Raw genomic sequence first — 21,843 nt, forward strand, 5'->3', positions numbered from 1 at the left:
GGACACGCCGCCACCGGATGTGCCACGGCCTTGACCGCGCACCGCGCTGACCGGAGTCCCCTGTGCGCGGGCCGGTCAGGTGGGGCGGCCCAGCAATATCGGGCAGGCACAGCCTATCATCGACCAGCTGGCGGAGGAGGCCAAGACGCACAACCGCATCTACGTGGCCTCCGTGCACCCCGACCTGTCGGACGACGACATCAAGAGCGTGTTTGAGGCGTTTGGCAAGATCACCATGTGCACGTTGGCGCGTGATCCCGTGCTGGGCAAGCACAAGGGGTACGGCTTCATCGGTGAGTGTTTCGGAGGGGGAGCGGGGGCAGGGGGGAGCGGCTGTTGGTGTTGCTGATCTGCGCGAGTAACAAAAAATTAGGAAACGTTTCTCTGCAGTCGACCATATGTATGTAGACACGATAAGTCTTCATTTAACGCGGTGGATGCGTTCCTGAAAAGTGCCACGTTAAGCAAAACATTTTCCCCAAAAAAAATGTAACGATAAAGTTTGGCGAGATACGACGTGCTATGATGCACACGCAGTGAGACGGCAGGACATGAACTGAGACCATGCCACTGCGTTCCTGTATCACTCCACGTATTTTAAGACATCTTGGCCCCCATCGTTCCAGCTGCTGGCGCCGACCTCTGCATCACATGTCCGGTGTTCTAGCCAGGATCGGTCCAATACATAAGTAATCCTCACAGCAAAGAATCGAGGCTCATGGAGGCCTTTGTGTATAAATAATAGCGGTAATTAATTAGAGGTGATGAGTGGGTGTGGCTCGTTCCCCTACCGGCCCTCCCCTGGGTGATGGAGCTGTGGTGAGGGTGGAGCTGACAGGAGATGGATGCGAGCCGCCGAGTGTTGGCACGAGCGGTTTGTGGGGGTGTCGGTGTGGTGAGGGTGGTGAGCGAGAGCTGAGTACGGCAATAATTTTTTCCTGCTGGGGCTGACCACTTGGGGGAAGAAGCATCCCATCACTGCAGTAGAGGCTACTCGCCGAGCCGGTGGCACGTCTGATGAGTGGGGCCCAATGGGTATCATCGCCCCCCCCCCATCCCTCCTTTGAGACCCCAAAAAATTGACATTTTATTGATATTTATTTACGTGGGTGTTTTGGCCTATCGATGTTTATGATAAAAACCTATAATTTTCTTTCAAGAAAATGAGAACTGACATTAATAAACTCATATCACCGGAGGAAATATAATTGCTTTTTTTTCATCATAATTATTCATGCAAGGCCCTGTTCATAAAACCTTGAGATTTCAGGATCAACCCCCCCCCTCCGCGCCGAAATGAGAAACATAACTTAGTAGTCATACACAAACCAGTATGGTACTAACCATCGAATGCATACCACCGACGACGACCCTACACAACACGCGTACTCTGGTACCTCCACTCAGCTACCACATCCCCGGATGCCGTGGAATGGCCCACAGCGTTAACAATACAGTTGTAGGCTGTTGCATATTTCAAACGGCGGATGACAGAAGAGGAAGGAGCTTTCCTGTGTAAGAGCCCAGCTCTGAGAGTCTTTATTTGCAGCGAACCTTCGACACTTCTCGTGATGGCCGCAAAGTGCACCTGGCCTGGCACAGGTGCCGTGGTGACGTCACCGTCATTTGGTGGCGAATGGCGGTTGTTGGTATTGTAGAGAGCCACGCAACGCATCGAGCCTTCTCTTGCACGGTCGCCGCTTCGTTTTTTCGGGGTTACTGGCCGAGGAGTGCCAACCGGAAGAAAACTGCGTCGATACAAACTCAGGTTTACACAACGACGCCAAGCACTCTTTTGTACATCTATTAGGGTTTTGTTTTAATCTATGTTCAAAATAGGAAAGTAAATTTAGGGAACACCCTGCTTATTTTACTCATTTACCCAGCAGAGCCATGCACTTTGACGCGCCTCGCTCTGTTGCCCTGATCCTGCTGGAAATTTTACTCCGTACCTTCAACTACCCTTTGCCTTGCCCCTGCCCTCCTTGCCTTGACCCCTGCCCCTCACCGTTTATGTTGCGCCTCTCCCCCCCCCCCCCCCCACCGTGTTGGTGCCGTCACCGCCACAGAATACGAGCGCTATCAGTCGGCCCAGGATGCCGTGGCCTCCATGAACCTGTTCGACCTGGGAGGCCAGTACCTGCGCGTGGGCCGTGCCGTTACTCCGCCCAACGCCCTCGCCTCCATGGCCGCCATGTCGGCCGCGGGAGGGCTTCCCCCGGCAGCCGCGGTCGCCGCCGCCGCCGCCACTGCCAAGATTACCGCGCAGGTAAGGAGGTGGAGGGGGGGAGGGCGGTTATGTTCGAGAGGGGCGGTGCGCTCGTAACTGCCTCCCGGTTTTGGCAGCTAAGGTCTCGACGCGCCGAATCGGTGGAGCGGCGTTATATCTGCGTCGGCCTCCGTGACGCTGTGCGGAGGGGCTGCCCGGTACGGCGCTCCCAGGTCCTGTCGGGTTCACAAGTGTGGGGCCCGGCCGGCTGGCTCGGCGGCAGAGTGAGCGGCTCGCAATCGGAAGGTCTCAGAATTCAAATCCTGGTTCGTGGGGGGAAGTTGGAGGTTGGTCGGTGGTGGAGTTTGACTAAGCCCTCCGTGCAGAATCACTAGAGTTTGTATCACTTTTGTGTCAACTTAGGTTGTGCGATGCATATTCTCGCCCCCGCAATAGGAATGTGGAATTTCCACCATTTTCTCTGCAGTGCTATAAACAGGAGATGAGTACAAATGTCTCATTGCCCAGTAGAATAACAGGAGATTACTTGGACCTCTGACTTGATAGAGGAGAACTGCTCATTAAATGCCACACTGTTGGACATATCTCTATAATCCAAGCCAAGATGATTGTGAAGGGTGCATTCATTTTCGCGTATGCGTCACTGCATCGACTCCATTCTTCCTTAAATAAGACATCATTTTCAAAACTAGATACTTCAAATCAATATGACGACACCCTGGGGAAGGGGGTAGAATGATTTTGAAATTTTGCCAACAAAGTGGCAGAATTTGTTGAACTTCCCATGGATCAGAGCGTGCGTGGCTCTCATTGGCTGAGTGAACGACGGTGTGGGTGGGGGGTACGTTAACACGCCGCTGCTGCTGCTGCCTGTTCTCACTCGCTCGAAAGAGCTTTCTAGATGTTTTCATTTCATTTTCTTGAGTAAAAGAAATATTCTCCAGGACAAATAGAAGCTATAACGAATCGCCGTTCTACGGGATCGCGCCAAGCGAGATCTGCCTGTAAATATGTGATGGGTTTGGCAGTGGCCCTTCTATATGGCACGTACTTTAATGTACTTCACCAAAACACCGATTTTTTTCCCCCCTTTTAAAGCCACGCACGGTGCTGTAATGACGAGGATGGACAGCGGTGTTGGTTATTCCTTCTGAGTGCGGAGAGAGTTGTGTTGGTCACGTGCACGTTGTTAGTACGGGCAGGGTATACGAGTGGTTTTATTTCTCATTATTATGCCGTGGTCTACTCAGAGTCTACTGGAGTAGGTTTGCACGTTGGCCAGTTATATCTGGATGTGCTGTGCCGCCAAGCTGTGGAAATTATTTCCTGGGCTGCCGACACAGACAGACGTGGCTAAAAATAAGTCATGTGTATATGTTTCATTTGATATATGCGTCGTTTTTTTCCCTCCACCTTTAAGATCAACATCACGCGTTTCGAGTATTTGGCTGCTATACATTTCCACGTGATAAGCCCACTTCGCTGAGCGATCATTTGTGGCCAGGTCGCTTCTGAAAGAGAGCTACCTCGCTCAGTGGGCCTTACCTGGTATCATGCAGGGACTGCCTGTGACCGTATCACCTGGAATGCACCCGAGATCTCATCAGATCTCAGCAGCTAAGCAGGAGTGAATCGGGTTAATGCTTCCATTGGTAAACCACCCATGCATAAAATGTGTGATGATAATAATGATGTCACCTTGTGTGTGCTAAGTGCTGGTGTGGGTTTGTGTGTTGAGCAGCGGGTAGGAGTGTGTGTGTATAGTGATAGCGTGGAGCGGTACCATAGGGGTTAGCATGTGAAGCTACAAACCAGACGACCCGAGTTCAATTACCGCTCATGGCCAACACCAGGAACGAATATCTGAACCGGTCCTGGGCCTCCCATAGGTCAACTCAATCTGAAATGAGTACGTGGTGCGGTGTGTAAACATCATCATTGGGGAGACAATGGCGGCCGGGTGTGGTGCAGGCCACCCCCTCGCGTACCATTCCAGCCTTCATCGATGCTACTCGCTAACAGCACTTTCCCCCACAGTCTGCTATAGCTGTACGGGAGTTCTTTGTCTTTATAGCGATCGGGTTGTGCGGTTCATACGAGCATATACACGCGCCGGCATTGCGTAGTGGGTGTCATTGTGTAGTGACGCAAGAGTTGTGTGTGCTTCATATGAGTAAGTGTGACACTGATATCGTGAAGTGGCTGTGAGTGTGCACAGCGGGGTTGGTCTGTGTGGAGTGAGTGACATCAGGGTTGCGTGGTATGTATGTACGGGTGTGCACTCACGTGTGCAGGTGTGGGTCTGCGTGCAGTGACACTAGTCTTGTATAGCGGCCATCGTTGTGCCGCTAGCGCTGTGCGGAGGTGCGGGTGACGGCTGTCTGCGCACAACGGCACTGAGCGCTAGCCAAAGAGTCCAGTCACCAGCACATCCGCCATGACGCGTTCATCTTTAATTCACGCAGCGTTGAGGCGCACGCATGGGTTCTGTGTCGCCCGCTCCGCCACCTGGGCCCCCCCCTGGTCTCCCCCGCTCTCTCCTAGCCGCCAGCGTTGACAGACGCCCGTTGCTGGAGCCGAGACGGTGCTTGGCCACGCTTGCCGCGCAGTCAAATTGGCTGTCCGTCCGTTTTGTTTTTCGTTCGTTCTGCCGACACGCCAGTGGAAATTTTTTTTTTTGCTGCCGCAGTGACCTCGGACTGAGCAGCGGTGAGCGGCGAGCGAGCGAAACGGAGCGGCGTTTTATCCTCTCGTCCTCCCTCCCGCGTGATACGTTCACCCGCCCGTGTAACGGTTGATTAATGATTTATGCAAATTATACCCACACGGTACGATACGCCCAATGTTACATGTAGGTTAGTGGGGTGAGAAAAATTCGTACAAATGAGACGTCGGTGAGGACGGCTGAGCGGGAAAGAGAGAAGTGAATGTGAAAGGTGCGGTAAAAAAATTAGCGGTTACGGGTACATAGCTTTAACTAAAACCAGTTATGGGTTTGCCACATACGTATAGAAACGCCCTCCAGCAAAATAATTAAGTTTTTAATTAAGGAACGCAGGGAAATGAACCGCGCGGCGGCTTTTGGCGTTTTGTGGGTTCGCGCCGGGCCAATCTGTGCTCTCATTACCAACGTTCTGCTACGATCGGTTCACGGTTCTACGAACCGGTAAACTTGCTCTGTAAACGGTTTCTGGATTTTTTGTTGTCCATCGGTTGTCATTTAACAGCCCGTGTGGAAACAAGACGAGCGAGCGGATGATCGATCCTCTGAAAATAACGACTACGGATCGTAAAAAAATTAATTGAATCGGCAGGAGGTGCGTTATGAGGGGGGAGGTGCGTTGTGGAAGGGTTGGGGTCGGGGGGGGGCGTGGGGGGCAGAGGTGTGGGGGTTGAATGACACTATGGCCAACATCGCTCGTTAGCGTTGGCGTGCACGCCCCGTGTGCACGCATAACGGTGCGCCAGCCCCCCCCCTCCCATCACGCCCCCCACCCCACCTCACAACTGTCCATCTCTCTCCCTCCCGCGCCTGCCCCCCCACGCCAGTCCGCACCGGCCAGTAATGCGATCTCGTTAATGCGCACGCGGGAACAATCGATGTAATCTCACCCAGCGACCCCCGTGGCCATCCGTCATCCGTCATGCTCTGCGGCGGCCCCCCACCCCCTCCACTCAAGGTCGGGCGTGTGGACAGACTGTTACCCTGGGGGGGGGGGGGAGACCCCCCCCCCGGCCGCCCCCCCCACCCCTTTTACCCCACACAGTCCCTACCAGCACCAGCGAGAGCACCCACCTTCATGCCCTTTACATAATAGCAATAACAGTAATTGTTGGTTTTTTATAGAGCGCCCAACACGCAGAGGCCTTGTCGGAGCACTGCACCTGCAATACGGGGAGGGGGGGCATCTGTCCCATGTGCGGTGAAGTACGGTCAAACAAACGCCGACACTGTGTGGGGGCGGTGAGGGGGACCTTCATCCAGCAGTGGATTGACAAAGGGCAGTAGATTATTGCTACTCGCTGCAAAGTGCACGTGGGAGGTGCAGAGAGGTTCAACAGCTCCGCTATCACTCGGACCTTCCATTGATCCTAGATGAGAGCCGAGGAATGTAATGTGTCCGAGAGGGTGGCCCGCAGAGGAGATGGTGGCGGCGGTAGCGGTCAGCTTGGGGAGGCCTTCATCCAGCAGTGGATTGATGGTTGTTGCTGCTGGTGATAATGAGAGCCAGTTTATATGAACATAAAGTCCCTCAGTGGAAAGCATTGTCACGGAGTACGGCGTACAAGCAAACACAGCCGGCTTGCTCTTGGACCTATGGACAGGATTGGGGGAGTCCCAGATAGCTCCCGCACTGAGTAGCACGGTTGGCTACATACGGTGCGAAAGAACTTCAATATGCAGCTCGGTGCATTGCACCAACGATCACCGTCAGTTCCACGCGGGCCGAGACAGGGTGAGGGGGGGGTCCACCAACTCTCCCCGTCCCCACCGTGCTCGCAGCATTGTGCGACGGAGCTGTGGCTTTGTGTCTCAGTCGCTGCCACGCGTGTGTGCGTTTGCGCATGTGAGAAATGGCCGTTCTGTAGTGGGGAGCGGCAGGGCAGCGGTTAACGCGCCGCGCTACGAACCCGGCAACCCGAGTTTGATTCCAGTTCACAGCCAACACCAGTGACGATAATCTGAACGGGTCTTGGGCTTCCCCTAGGCCCGATTAATCCTGACATGAGTACCTGGTGCGCTGTGTTAACATCGCCACTGGGGAGACAACAGCTCTCGCCCCTCAAAGACTATGGGGAATCTTTTGTCATGATGGCCGCTGTTGGAGACGCACGGAGCAGCCTTGGAGGTTGGGGGGGGTGCAGAGGGGATGACGGCGGCGGGCTCAACGATGGCTCCGAACCGCTCCTGCCACAGAGGTCCCTGCGGCTCACTCTGCGCGTTACATTTGCACCTCCCTAATCCGCGTCCACTCGGCGGACAGAAACATCTCGGGCGGCAGTGGAGGCGGCGGCGGCATCGGAGGTGTGGGAGAGGGTTTCAATTTAATTCCTGTAAACAAACGGGGCCAGGGTGGTCCTGCCGCGTGCGTCGCGGTGAGGAGCGGCGCAAGGTGTGGGCGGCTGAGGGCGGGGGTTGCTGTGGAGGGATGCGCGATGCCACTTCAGGGGTTGCCGCGGTTGCTGACGTGGCAACCGTGACCGGGTCTCGCCCCGTTCTTCTTCCCGGCTAAAACCCGCCACCGCCCCCCCCCCCCTTAATTTGATGAGCCGTCCCGGGGAATAATGATAACTTATTAGCACGCTCGTTAACAATGTGGTGGGACAGCCACTGCGGCAGCGGCGGCGGCGAGATTAACGAGCGGGCTCCTTCACTCTGCTCCTCCTCCTCCTGCCACCAACGCGGCGCAACGCAAATCTCCCGTCTCTTTATGTCACCGCCGCCCAAGAAGCCGCGTGCAGTGCCACGTTCCCTCCCACACAGCGGCAAGCCCCCCCCCCTCGTGTTGTGATTGGTTGGATTTTGCAGCGCTGGAGCGGGGTGGTGGTGGTATGAAAAAAAAAATTCCACGGATTGTCAAAACACCCACGCCCTGCCTACCCATAAAACACGATGTGTGTGTGCGCATTCCACCCCTGCGCGCAGGTGGGGTGGGGGGGGAGCGAGTAGGGGGGGCGAGCGGGAAGCTGGTGGGGGGGGGGGGCCCTTTCAAGTTGAAATGCGTCCAATTGTCACGACTCGAGAATCAGAACGCTCGCGGCACCCTCGTCAGTGTCACTGTGTGTGCGCCTTTAAAAGAAAAACATCTATATGATGTACGATGTTTCAGGCAGTGGCCCTTCTTCAGAGCATATACATGATTTTAGGTGCCATTGCCAAAAACGTCACCTGTTTAGTTTTTCATATTAAGGCCACGTAGAGGTGTTGTTGACGAACTTGCTTAATTTTATAATTCAGCATTTCATGTGTTTTGTGCACCACGGCTAACGGCAGAAGCACCAGCAGCAGCATCGACAAATAATTTGTCTGCGGTTCAAGAATCGGCTCCCTCCTCCCTATCTCGTTTATTGAGTTTTGTTCGATCCGCTACGCCCAAGTGTGAGGAATATCGCTCGCATTTCTAATTTTTTGAAAAACAAACACTCCATCGATTCTGGCACGCGCGCGGTTTGATGCGCGTATTGCCAGCCTAGGAATACATTTTAGTTGAGGAATCGATGTGCCGTCGCATGCACGATGTTTATTATCACGATTATCTCGCACGCACATTTATTTACAGACGCTTAGTATTTCTGGCATGTTTACACCAGATAGGCTTTGTGCTGCATAAATCCGACACGTGGAGGTGTTGTTGTGGCATTCCTCTAGGCAGTGTGGGCGTGTGAGGTCCAGGCGGGCATGTGTGACTAGGCTAGTGTGCGTCTGTGTTTGGGTGTGGGGAGCGGCGGGGCAGCGGCTTGTGCCGCTGCGCCACGAACCTGGCGGCCAGAGTTAGATTCCTGGCTCACAACCAACAGATATCTGAACCGGTCCTTGGCCTAAGCGAGTACCTGGTGCGGTGCATGAGAATGTCAGCACTGCAGAGACAAGATGGAGCTAGCCCCCTCCTGTGCTGTGTTGGCCCTCATAGATGCACGCTCACAGCAGCAGTAGCGGATGTGTGGGCAGTATACATCTGTCTTGTTTTTGACCTCGTCAAGGCCTCTGACCCCTTCACGATGACGCCAGAGGACGTGGATTTTATTCTCCGAAGTTTGTGCGTCGGCGTGTTCTCTTGTGCTGCTCCGGTAGGGGGGGGGTGCCGCTCTTTGTCTGGCGCGTACGAGTGGTCGGCCGTGACTTTCCACGTGTGTACATAGCGCGGGCGACGTTCGGCGAGCGTCGCTCACGTTTGTTCTTGAGCGCCGCTGCTGAAGGGCGGTGGTGCCGTTGCCTGCGGCTCCCCGACCACCTCTTTGGTTACACGCTGGCGTCTCCGCAGTCCTCCGCGACACTGCTGGCGTCTCCGCAGTCGTCCGCGACACTGCTGGCGTCAGCGTTCCTCAAGATAATGGCGCGGGGAGCCGTGCCGCAGTCCGGACCACGCCGCATTGTTACGGCAGACGGCCGTTGGGTCCCTCCCGGCCCCACCCACCCCTTCCCCCCACCTCCGTGGAGTTTATTTATCCTGCCGAGTATCAAGGCTCTCTTTCAAGAGGGTGGCCGCGTTGGCCGATTCGAGGCGTGTGATGTGATGTAATGGGGGTGCATCGATCCGGCGGGGAAAAATCCATTGCAGCGTTCGGATTATGTGAGAGTTGCTTATGATTAATGCGAATTGTATGCAAATGTTGGGCTAATCTTGCATTGATGCAATAATTTGCAATGTAAGCTTGAATCATGACAGTTACATTGCCTTGTTTTTTTTTGTTTCGGACGTGTACATTGTCATTTGCATATAATTAACCAGAATTGTAAATCATCGATTCTCAACCTGATTTGATGCCTGAATTTGCATGGCAGGGCGCTATATAAATTGTTATTACCTCTCATCTCGCTCTGCTCCCTTCTACGTGCTCTCCTACCTCTCCCCTCTCATCTCACTCTACACTCTACTCCCCTCCCACGCACTCCTCCGCTCCAGCATCCAAGGCTTTCCATCAGCCTTCACTCTTCACTCAGTGCGAGTCGGTCATTCTCATCTTCTGCATCTCTCGTCTGGAACGCCCTCCCCCCCCCCCCCCGGCGCAGCCATCCGTGCTGTCCACTCCCTCTATTCCAAATTCAAGCTCGAGAACCTTTATTTCTCTATCTACAACGGTCTTATAGTCTCTCTCAATAATATTAATAAATCCACGGTTTTCGGTCACGCACAGACGCCACGTGAAATCCACATCGCGCCCTCGACTCCGTCGCACACTCGGCAGCTGCCACGGTCGGCTGTCTCGCCGGCGCCTTGATGTAACGTTCGTGCCGTGCGTGCGTGTCGCTTGTGTCGCTCGCAGGAGGCGGTAGCCGGCGCGGCGTACGGCGCCCTCTCGAACCCGGCGGCTGCCGCCCTGGCGGCGGCACAGGGCCTGGCACAGGGGCTGGCGCAGGGGCTGGTTCCGCCTGCCGTGACGGCCCAGAGCATCGCGCAGGGCCTCATGACGCCGGCCGTGACGGCGCAGAGCCTCGCGCAGGGGCTGGTGTCGCCAGCTGCCGCCGCGCTGGGGCTCGCGCAGCCGCTGGGAAACCTCCCGCAGGCCGTGATGGCGGCGCAGGCGCCAGGGCTCATTACAGGTTAGGCGCCAATGTTCTACTGTGACCAGCGCGATCACCACCACCATCATCACCACCATGATCGCCACTACCCTTCACCAGCGTGATCACCACCGCGATCATCACCCTGATCACCACCACGATCATCGCGATCACCAGTTTGATAACCACCACGATCTCCAGCTTAATCGCCATGATCACCGCCACCATAATCACCACGATCAACACTTCCATCACCAGTACAATCATCACCACCATTCGCCGGCACAATCACAACCACGATCACCAGCACCACGATCACCACCACGACCACTAACGCCATCTCCAGCATAACGATTATCCTTTTAATGCTGCATAGATTTGCCATTTTAATTACTTAAATCTTTTCCCCCAAATTGTATCTAAATTGTGCTATTGGCATCGAGAGGCGGAATAAACCATGCGGAAACCCTTGGTTTGAGAATGGCCCGTAGAAGTGGATGTCATAGAACTAGTGAGAAGCCTGCACAGTAGGAAGAGCCCAATTTATTTTTCGAGTACCGAACCAAAGCTTCAATAACGCAACGATACGCGCCGTTTCTGAACACCGCCGGTTGAAATCGCCGCAATATTTAAACGAGCGTTGTAAAAGCGGTCTCGATCGGATCCCAGCTCAATCAGAATCGATATCTTGTTTTAAACTCGGAAGAATCCTACGAGCTGTCCAACAGGGGAGGGTCCGCAATTTGCAACAACAAATAAGACAACAATAAAGTGATGGAAGTGCAAAATAGAGAAATGGTAAAGCAGGTCACGAAAAAATATTAAATGACATGTAGAGTCGGAGTGCAAATTGCACTCGTACATAAATTCCTTCCGATTTTTCAACAGTAAATGCAAGCTTGGGCTTGGCAGCAAAACAACAACAAATTACTGCTCCCAAAGTCTTACGATCTTTAAATCCGAATGAATTATGCGTTGACTAACAAAGGCCCCGATTGGCCGCTATGTGACGGCTTCCTGTGAAGGAGGGTCATTGCCCAAAACGTCGGTCAATCACGGCGTCCTTTTCCTCGACTACCACCCGTCGTCGCTGCTGACGTGTCTCGCCCAAGCCCGCTCGCTTTACAATCGGGATAAAACTGTACGTAAGATGATGGTGGTTAAAATAAAGAGCGGGGATATTAAACTAAACGAAAACTAAACTCTTCTTATATTACCAGGTAAGGCCCACTGAGCTATATTGCTCTTCTTGAGATGCAACCTGGCCACAAACGATAGCTCAACGAACTGGCTTATCACGTGGAAATGTATAGTAACCAAATACTCTAAACGCGTGACTGTTGATTCTAAATGTGGAGGGAACAACCGGAGGACCCAGTGAAAAATCCACAGCAGGCATCAGGTTCGGGATGGAACCTCCGATCTCCCGCATACCAGGCGAGGGAGTTAACAGCTCGGCGTAGTTACCCGTGAACGGTGTCGTTAACCTGCTGAACGTCCTCTAACCCCGCCCAGGAGTGACCCCTCTGAGGCCGCAGATGCAGCTAGGGATGGGCATCCCGCAGGTGGGGCTGGTCAACCCCGTGCTGTCCACTCCTCCGCCGGGCGCCGGCGGCTCGGGCGACATGCCCCGCGGCGCCATCAACATGGGCGGCATCAACATGGGCAACCTGGGCATGAACATGGGCGGGCTCGCGGGCATGGGCGGGCCTGGCCTGGGCATGATGAACATGGGCGGCATGGCCGGACTGGCGGCGGCGGCGGCCGCTGCGGCGACGCGCAAGGAGGGAGGCGCCGCCGCCGCTGCTGCGGCCGCCGCGGCCGCGGGCGACGGGAAAGAGGCAGCTCCCGAAAAGACGGAGACGCTGAGCGAGCAGGAGCACATGACCATCTCGGGCAGCAGCGCACGCCACATGGTCATGCAGAAGCTGCTGCGCAAGCAGGAGGTGCGTGTGGGGTGCGCGTGCGTGATGTAGTATGTTGAGGGGGTGGGGAGCTAGCGCCACACCCGACCGCCTTGGTCTCCCCAGTGGCGATGTTTACACAGCGCACCAAGTACTCGTGTGAGGATTAGTCTGCCTAGGGAAAGGCCAGGACCCGTTCAGATTATCGTCACTGGTGTTGGCTGTGAGCTGGAATCGAACTCAGGTCGCCGGGTTCGTAGCGCGGCGCGTTAACCGCTGCCCTGCCGCTCCCCACTACAGAACGGCCATATCTCACACGCGCAAACGCACACACGCGTGGCAGCGACTGAGACACAAAGCCACAGCTCCGTCGCACAATGCTGCGTGCACGGTGGGGGCGGGGGGAGTTGGTGGACCACCCCCTCACCCCGTTTCGGCTCGCGTGGAACTGACGGTGATCGTTTGTGCCATACCCCGAGCTGCATGTTGAACTTCTTTCGCACCGTACGTAGCCAACCGTGCTAATCAGAGGTGGGGGGGAAGAATAAATAACTAACATGCGAAAAGCAGTTCTGAACAAATTCGTTTTCAACTTGGTATAGCGGTGTAGTGTATAGTAGTTTAGTGTATAGCAGTGTAGTGTATAGTGTAGGGAATAGTAGTGTAGTGTATAGTAGTATTGTAGTGTGTCGTGTATGTTTGAATTCCTTTGGCACCGTGCGTAGCCGAACCGTGATAATCGGACGTGCGGTGGTAGGACAAACAACCGACACGCAAAAAGTAGTTCTAAAGAAATGGGTTTTCAATTGTTGGCTTCCTAATATCGGAAGGAAGAGTGTTCCTGACACGCACATACCACAGCGGCCGGAGCGAGTGGCAGCCGTCGTGACTCACTCGCGCGTCGTTTTTCCCTCGCGTGTGCAGTCGCGCGTCATGGTCCTGCGCAACATGGTCGGGCCCGAGGACATCGACGACGACCTGGAGGGCGAGGTGACGGAGGAATGCGGCAAGTACGGCGCCGTGAGCCGCGTCGTCATCTACCAGGAGCGCCAGGGCGAGGAGGACGACGCCGACGTCATCGTCAAGATCTTCGTCGAGTTCTCGGAGACGGCGGAGAGCGAGCGCGCCATCCAGGCCCTCAACGGCCGCTGGTTCGGCGGGCGCAAGGTGTCGGCCGAGATCTACGAGCAGGAGCGGTTCAACACCAGCGACCTCTCGGCGTGAGCGGGGGGTGGGGGGAGGGAGGGTGCCGGTGGGGGGGAGAAGTGGGAGGGGAGAGTGAGGGCGTGGGGGGGGGGGGTTTGTGGGTGGTGAGTGAGGGTGGCTTGACGCGGTGAGGCCTGTAAACGGTTCGGGGTCCTCGCCACCCGTACCCCCCACCCGATTACCCCCCCCCCCCTTCTCCCACGGCAGCTTCCACGATTCAATTTGAGAATGGGAGAATCCGGTTACCCTCGGAGCAGTGTGGTGCGTTACGTAGCACCCCTCGTGGTGGCCACGGGGTTCCCGCTAACCCAACGCAGACGCAAGTCGGCGTTGTGTCCCCGCGTGCGCCACGCAGCAACGCGCGGGGGCCGTGAGCGTCCACACTCATCCGGCCGCTTGGTCCTCCCTCCTCATTGTCGTGGATTGAGCCACTGCCTCCTCCCCCCCCCCCCTCTCTCTCCTCCACCCTTGTCCACCCCCAGAGACCCCTCTTGTATTTTTGTAGGGAACCGCCTTCCTCCCCGTTGCTTGTAAATGCTCGTTGCTTTTGTTTGCTCCGTGTGGGCAACGCTCCCTTCCCGGGCGGCTCGATGCCGTGGCTCTACCGTGGAGCCTCTGGGTGGTGGCTCTGCCCTCGAGGCTTTGCCGTGGCAAGTCGAGGTCGTGTTTTTCCACGGCTCGTTCTCTGGGCGGTGGGAGGCAGGAGTGAGGTTGAGGGGGGGAGTGTGGGGGGCAAGATGAGCGTAGCCCACACTTCCCTGACCCCCCATCACTGCATCCCGTGCCACTGCTGCCCACGAGGTGGCCGCATGGAGGCAGCACCACGGGCGCCGGCGGGTACGCGGGCGCGTGAGCGTGTGCGCACACTAATGTGAGTACGTGGAGTGTGAGCTAATACGTGGAGTGTGAGCTAGTACGCGGGTGTAACCGGGCGCCCGCGCGAATTCGACTTTGCGGAGTGAGTGAGTACGCGGGTGTGAGTGAGTGAGTACACGGGTGTGAGTGAGTACGCGCGGGTGTGCGAGTCAGTACGGGGGTGTGTGAAAGTTGGCCCACGCGGGGTTGAGCGAGTACGCGGGTGTGAGTGAGTACGCGGGTGTGTGAGTCAGTATGCGGGTGTGTCAATCAGTACGGGGGGTGTGTGCGAGTTGGCCCGCGTGGGTGTGTGAGTGAGTACGCGCGCGCTGTTGCTACCGTTGCCGTTGCGACGTGCCGTGCGGGTTGAGCGTGTGTTTATACCGCGTGTCCGCACGATGTAGTCCTTGGGTTTGCAGCGAGTTGACTGTCCTCCTTCATTCCAGAATGGGCCTGACGAATGCATTGTTGTGCGTGACATCACCGCGTTTTTTGTTCATACAGTTTCAAATAAACAGGGGGAAAAGAAACGTTGTTACGGCTGCTGTTACCTTGTGCATGGCAACAACAACATCTGTGCGTGTGTGTTTTAAAGGCCTACCGAGCTCGGTGGGGAGTTAACTATACCCCGGCTGGTGTACAGGAGGTCGTGGGTTCAAACATAACCCTGATGCCTGCTGTATATTTGGAGTTGGCGTCTCCCTGTGGTCGCGTGGATTTTTCTGCGGGTCCTCCGGTTTTTCCCACCACATTTAGAATCAACGTCCCGCGGCAATAAATTTCCACTCGATAAGCCACTTCGTCGAGCTATCATTTGTGGCCAGGTAGCTTCTTAAAAAGAGCTACATAGCTCAGTGGGCTTTACCTGCTAAAATAAAAATAGTTTATCGTATTAATTCCCCCCCCCCCCCCCCCGAGTTTTCGTTTGCGGCTGAATCGAAAGATTCCCGTGCGCAAACGTCGGGAGGGGGGCTGCGCATAGTCGTGGCTGCCGTGTGCTCGCGCGTTGGGAAGCGCCAGCTTTCAAAGGCATACGGAGCATAAATTATTTTCATTGTTGCCGTCCGACTTCTGGAACGAATCTCGGGGGGGGGGAGGGTAGGGGGCGGCGTTGTGCGACATTACGCATTACAATCATTCCTCGGACACGTTTGCTTTTCTTTTGTGTAGCGTGCAGTGTTCATTGCAAGGCCCGCGGGCCACTGGCGGTCCCCCTTGGTGGCCTTTAGTGCGGCCCCCTGACAGTGCACAAATAATGAAAACGCCCTCCCATCGTCGTGCCGTCGAAACCAATGGTTTCAAATGTGCAGCGGCCCCCCCACAGCTCCCCCTGAAATTTAGTGAAAAGCACCGGGCTTGGTGCCGCCACCAAGGTAGGGCGCACGCACCGCTGTGTTTCTCAGAAAACAATTCCGCGGTAGCTTCACGGTCGGGGGTGGAGGGACGATGCTGCTGCTGCTGCTGTGTGTAATCCCACTTGAGTCGTTTCCAGGTGATTAGGCAAATTCTTGCCGTGACGCCCGAACGCGGGAATGACCTCGTTTGGAATGACGTCACGCGGCGCGATACGCCGATTGACGTTGGAGGGGAACAAACTCCGCGAGAATTCGAACTCGACGCAGCGGGACCGTCCGTAGGGGCGGGGGGCCGTGAAGATGACGTCACGGGATCTTTAACGTCCGCCGCTGCGAAACGAGAGGCCTGCGGTGTCATTTACGGTTCCGTACGCGTTGCGGTAATAACCGGGGGCGGCCTTCCAGAGTCGAGCCGCAAAGCTCGTCAACAAGTGGGCGAACGCCCTCCCACTTGGCCCATGTGACCACCAAATGCCTCGGTCTGCTGCTGCTAATGATGATCCCTCAGCTCTCAAGACTGCTGCTGCTGCCACTCGTATCCTCCAAGAAAACATCCACACTGGAGCCTGGACGTCCTTGCAAATTTCCATCAAAGCTCTCCCGATCGCTCGCAAATGTGCTAGAAAGAAAGGGGCAATCACCCCCACCCATCCCCCACCTCCACCCCCCGATCTTTCCAAACGCCTCTTCCTCCCCTGGTTGCCGACTGTCGCTTTGTCTCAATCAATCGGCAGCCCACCGTCCCATCTAGGGACGTGTTCCGTCCGAGCCCGCTCGAGTGTTCACAAAAGAATAAATAAGCATGCGATTCGCTTCCTGTCACATCTGTCCCTCGATGTAACAAAAAAAATACTTGCACTGATTTTTTTTAACACACACACACCCACTTGCTGTACAACACCATCAGCCACACACGCAGTCACTGATGTCTCGTGCGCGCGTTATATAATCCACGCGCTCTTCTTCCTGGCCCGGCGTAATTGGGAGCGCGGACGTGTCCTGCGCGTGTCGTCGCAAACGCTCCTTGGCTCTCGTAGCGCTGGTTTCATTGCCGCTCGTCCCCATGTTTACGGCCCATGTGTCAAAGCAGGGTAATGTACGCCTCGCCGGCATTGGCCGCTCAGCCAGAGAGGCTTTACAAGGAGATGCGCGCACTGCCCCCCCCCCCTCGTGTCGGCGCGCGGAGGCTGGGAAGATGGTGGCGGGCGGGCGTCTGCCGCCCACCGTCGCTGTCCGCTCGCCGATCACTCGGTGAGCTCCAGGGCCTCTCGCAGTTGTGGTTTGCAGACCTCGGGAGCTTGCGATGAGACCACGGCTCCAAATCTGTTTTCCTACCACCACCTGCCTCTTATAAAATGAATATTGGTCGACCTCCACTCAGTCGGTTATCCTCCGTTATTATTGACCTCCCTTCCCCCCCCCCCAGCCGTCCGTCACGATGACGGCCTAAGCGCCCCCTTGTTTAATACCAGGCTCAAATTACTTCCCCACCCCATAGAATACACGTGGCCATCGTGTCCGCGCCAGCTGTAAACGCGTTTGTATCTAACGCGTTGTGGTAAAACCCACGAGTAACACATCATCTCTTGATGCTGCTGCTTGCGATGGCAGCGATGCAAACGCACAGTTAACAAATCAACATTCAACATGGCTTTAAAAGACGTTTCGGGCAATGGCCCTTTTCCATGTGCTCTAAAGGAGGAGGGGCCCAATACCTGAATCGTCGCCTATTCCATGTTTTTTTTTCCTTTTAAGGCCACCCGCACGCTGCTGTTGACGAATGTGCCGAGGGTTATTTTTGTTGTAAATATTCCATTGTACACTACGCCAGGATTGGTGGTGAGCTAAAGAGGGCCACCCAATATAAAGTGACGATTACAACGTGAGCGACTGCTCTCCAGCGCGAACTCTGTCCGCATGCTAAGTCATGGTCCGTGGTAGGAGACGCCTTATCAACACTGGGGAATATATGACGCTATCGCCAAACGTTGTACTAAATGTAATGTGTGTGCACTTGCCAATTCCAAGTCTATGTGGACGCCACGGTCATACACAATTTATGTTCGTCCGCTTATTTTTTATTTATAAAAAAATCACATTGTATCTTGATTTGAAGCTTTCGTGACTGCAGGAATCCATACTCAGTTTTTTTTCGTAAAGTCATGTGACTTTACCGAAAGAACCAGATTGTAAATCACATTGTAAATAAAATCACAGCCGCCCAAAAATGATCGTGTGCCATCAAGTGAGAGGAAACCCAGAGATCACCCGCACGAGGGAGGCCTCACTCGACCCCACGCAGATGGAACTGATGGAGATTAGTCCGCACATTGCAGTACCGCCTTCTGGGCGAGCCAGGGTACGGGCTCCTTCTCAGCGCCCACCCACGTGGTATGAAGTGAGTTTCACAGCAACGTCTGTGCGGTGATCACCAACCCTCGCTGCTGCTGCGTGCACAGGGATGGGTAGCAGGCAGCCACGTGCAACAGTAGCAGCAGCCGCAGCGTAGCCACCACCGCCACCACCAGTGCCACTGCCCCGTCTGACGCACTCAACCCAACGCCTCACTATTCCTGGACACCTGTTTTGTCGTTCCACTTTAAAATAACACTGTCGACTTGTTTTAGTTTTAGCAGGTAAGGCCGACTAAGCTGTATAGCTTCTTTTAAGAAGCAATTTGGCCACAAATGATGGCTCAACGAAATGTGTTTATCCGATTGAAATGTATAGCAGTCAAATACTCGAAACGCGTGTTGATTCTAAATGTGGAGGAGGAAACCAGGGGGACAAGGAGAGAGAGAAACACGGAAACTACAAATATACAGCAGGGTCGGGATCGAACCCACGACCTCCCGCACACCAGGTGAGGAAATGTATAGCAGCCAAATTGCGTTTCAGACGCCGATGATATCACAAGCGAAGCAGAGCTCTTGCCTGGGTCGCGATTGCTTGTTATCGTGGTGAACACACATCGCGCAAACAGTCATTGAATGAAAGCATCTTAATATATAGAGGAGTGGAGAGCTTGGGAAATTAGTAGCGCTGGCTCCACCTGGCGCCTCCCTGCCAACTGCGTCTGTGTGGTTCCTGGGTGGTTGTGAGAGATGCAATTTGCATGGAAAACGACGAAAACGTTTCTTTTTAAAGCGTAGAGATGCATGGAGATGCATAGAGAGTTTATTCTGTGGGTCTTTCGGTAAAGTCACGTAGATGGGTTCAAAGAAAATAACAGATAAACGATGACGTTTCGATCGTAAGATCCATAGAGAGCTCCGATCCATCGAACCCCATGGCGAGCCAGCCACTCGGACCCGAAAAGGCTCGTAAGAGATAGACCCCCTTGCGCGCATGCGCATTATTTGGCTGAAAACATCTCAACATACGAGGACCGCAGACCTGGGGAAATTGTTGGTAGCGTCGTCTCGCTGTCGGGCTGCGACCGCTCCCTCCTCCTCCGTCTTTTGGACTGTTCGTGGGGCTCCTTCCCCCGCCTCCACCAACCCGCACTCACCGGCCTGGTGAAGTATCGTCAAATACATCGTGACTTGAAGCTTTCGCGACTGCAGAAATTCATATTCTGTGGGTCTTTCGGTTATTTTCTTTGAACCTATCTGCGTGACTTTACCGAAAGACCCAAAGCATATGGTCCAATAACCCCCTCGACTATCCTCGCATGGCGATGGCGGGAAATCCCTCGGCCAGTTGTGCACGCATACGTGTAGATACACGTGTGCGTGTAGATACACGTGTGCGTGTATCTATACACGTGTGCGTGTATCTATAGACGTGTGCGTGTAGATACACGTGTGCGTGTAGATACGACTAAAGCGTAACACGTGGCCTTGCCACTGATATCCTGCAAAAGGAGCCGATAACCAAAACGTCAGCCGTTTTTTTATTTCAAAGCAGTGTTAGCGACGAATGTGACCTCGTTTTTTGTTCATTCTTGCGTGCAGTTTATAGTGCATGTGTCTATATAATAGAACTACCAACGCAGTCCCTAAATTATCATTTATTTTTTGTCCCATAATTCGTTTCTTCACGGTCAGCGAAAAAAAAATCGAGGGTTTACATTGAATCTGCCCCTCCCCCATCCTCCCCCCTCTCCCCTCCCATATCCGTGAGTGATGGAGCGCCCCCGGTGGATGCTTCATTATTAATATCGAAGGGGGTTCCCCATCCCCTCCTCCTACACCCCCAGCCTCCACATCCCCCCACCGCCCCCCTCCCGATCCCCCCCCCACCGCCCCACCCCCCACCACCGCGCTCCCATCCGCACGCAGGATCCCCACCACATCTGAGATGATTCGACAACGCACGGCATTTGCAACGGTGCACAACTGACACAAATCAATGCAGTGTTTCATAACAGTGGCGTTAAAATAAAAAACTACAACAAAAATGTCGTTAATGTCACAGGCGACGTTTCGGGCAATGGGCCCCTTCTTCATGGCATTGCATCCTGCACCCCCCCCCCCCCCCCCCCGTCATCGTGTGCGGTGTTTCCGGCAATGTGCGCAGAATTGCAATGAGCGATCCGTTCCGCGCCGCGCGCATCCTCAATGCGGCTGTGGCCACGTGCGGAGAGGGGGGGGGGGGTGGAGGAGGGGCGGGGTGGGTGGGTGGGGGGTGTTCGTAATGTAAGTGGGGAGCGGTGGCGCAATGGTTAAGCGCACTGCGCTACGAACCCGGCGACCCGCGTTCGATTACCGCTAACGACCGGTACGAGTGGCTAATGTTTGAACCGGTCCTGGGCTTCCCCTAGGTGGACTCGGCCTCAAATCAGTACCTTGGTGCTGTGTATAAACAATACAAAATTCCGAGCAAGCGTTGTGCTGTGAAAGCACCGCCGTCGTGTGCCGATCCGGCGGTGATAATAATTGCTCGCAAACAGCAGTCTCCCCAACAGTCTGCTGCGGCTATACGGGAAACCTTTGTCTTCGTTGCTTTGTAAGCAAGTGCATCCTGCAGTGCGGTGGACGGGTGCAGATGTCTGGCTGGGAGCGGGTTAAGACAAAATGGGTGCGGCGAGGGACAGACGAGAGAGAGAGAGGAGAGAGAGGAGAAAGATGAGAGAAAATGTTGTTGCACGCGACTCAAGCAGCCACAGCCAGGGCCATGGCAGAGAGCGCTCTACTCGACGTGGTGTGCCCCGCCATGGACAGGCGATGTGTTTTGTTTTACCGGATGGGCGATTGTGTAGCCAGAGACCCGGCTGAAATGAAATTAAACCCCCGCTGAATGGAATGATCTCTATCTCCTGAATGGAATAATGCGGAACGGGGGGGGGGGGGGGGGTGTAGACCTGCAAGGTAAATCGGATTGAAGCCCAACATGTTTTATTGGACAGCAGAGCTGTAAAACAAAAACACGACCGTGATATTAACCCCCCCACCCCACTCCCCCCCCCCCTCCCCAAATAAACCGCGAGTTGCCATGGCCGCTTGTCTCTCCCCACGTTAACCCCGTCACGTCTGCACGGCTCACAGCAAACTACACTAAAGCTATAAACTAGACACACTTTTATTTGTTTACCAGGTAAGGCTCAGTGAGCTGTGTAGCTCCAGATTCATGATGTGATTCTACACCAGAGGGCAGTCCGTCACGCACACGGGGTCACGTGGCACTCCTGTTATGCTCATCTGACAATCGCCAAACGCTCAACGCTTACCACTAAAAAACAACTACATGTGTATTCTACCAGGTAAGGCCCACTGAGATCTGTAGCTCTTTTTCAGAAGCGACCTGGCCACAAATGATAGCTCAACGAAGTGGATTATCACGTGGATATTTATAGCAGCGTGAAGTTGATTCTAAATGTGGAGGGAAAATCCGAGGACCTGGAGAAAAAAATCCACGCGACCACGGGCAGAGAGACACGCAAACTCCAAATATAGAGCAGCAGGCGTCATGGTTGTAATCGTCCCCACGACCTGCTGTATACGAGGCGAGGTAGTGAACACCTGGCCACAGTGTGGTCCCAATTATCTGGGGCCACACGGACCAGTTGGTGATTGCTGGCCCTTCATATGAAGCGGCTACCGTGGGAATCCACCCAGCCCGGAGGCC

The 21,843-nt window shown here is 54.8% G+C and overlaps 1 protein-coding gene across 6 annotated transcripts in view; it reads left to right on the top strand.

Moving 5' to 3' along the window:
• PUF60 (poly(U) binding splicing factor 60) overlaps positions 1-14,949 on the top strand; it is a 29,237-nt gene extending 14,288 nt beyond the window's left edge. For 3 of the 6 annotated variants that reach the window (XM_061554062.1, XM_061554064.1, XM_061554059.1), the window contains 5 exons: positions 71-293; positions 2,070-2,269; positions 10,217-10,493; positions 11,970-12,400; positions 13,283-14,949. In XM_061554062.1, the coding sequence (XP_061410046.1) occupies positions 71-293; positions 2,070-2,269; positions 10,217-10,493; positions 11,970-12,400; positions 13,283-13,582 (1,431 nt within the window). In that variant the 3' untranslated portion in view covers positions 13,583-14,949. The remainder of the gene's footprint in view (positions 1-70; positions 294-2,069; positions 2,270-10,216; positions 10,494-11,969; positions 12,401-13,282) is intronic. The other 3 variants (XM_061554065.1, XM_061554061.1, XM_061554063.1) reach the window with 1 other exon arrangement.
• The last annotated feature ends 6,894 nt before the right edge of the window (positions 14,950-21,843 follow it).

This window comes from Lethenteron reissneri, chromosome 19, assembly GCF_015708825.2.
Source record: "Lethenteron reissneri isolate LAM-NWPU_2019-01 chromosome 19, ASM1570882v1, whole genome shotgun sequence".
Classification (NCBI taxonomy): domain Eukaryota; kingdom Metazoa; phylum Chordata; class Hyperoartia; order Petromyzontiformes; family Petromyzontidae; genus Lethenteron; species Lethenteron reissneri.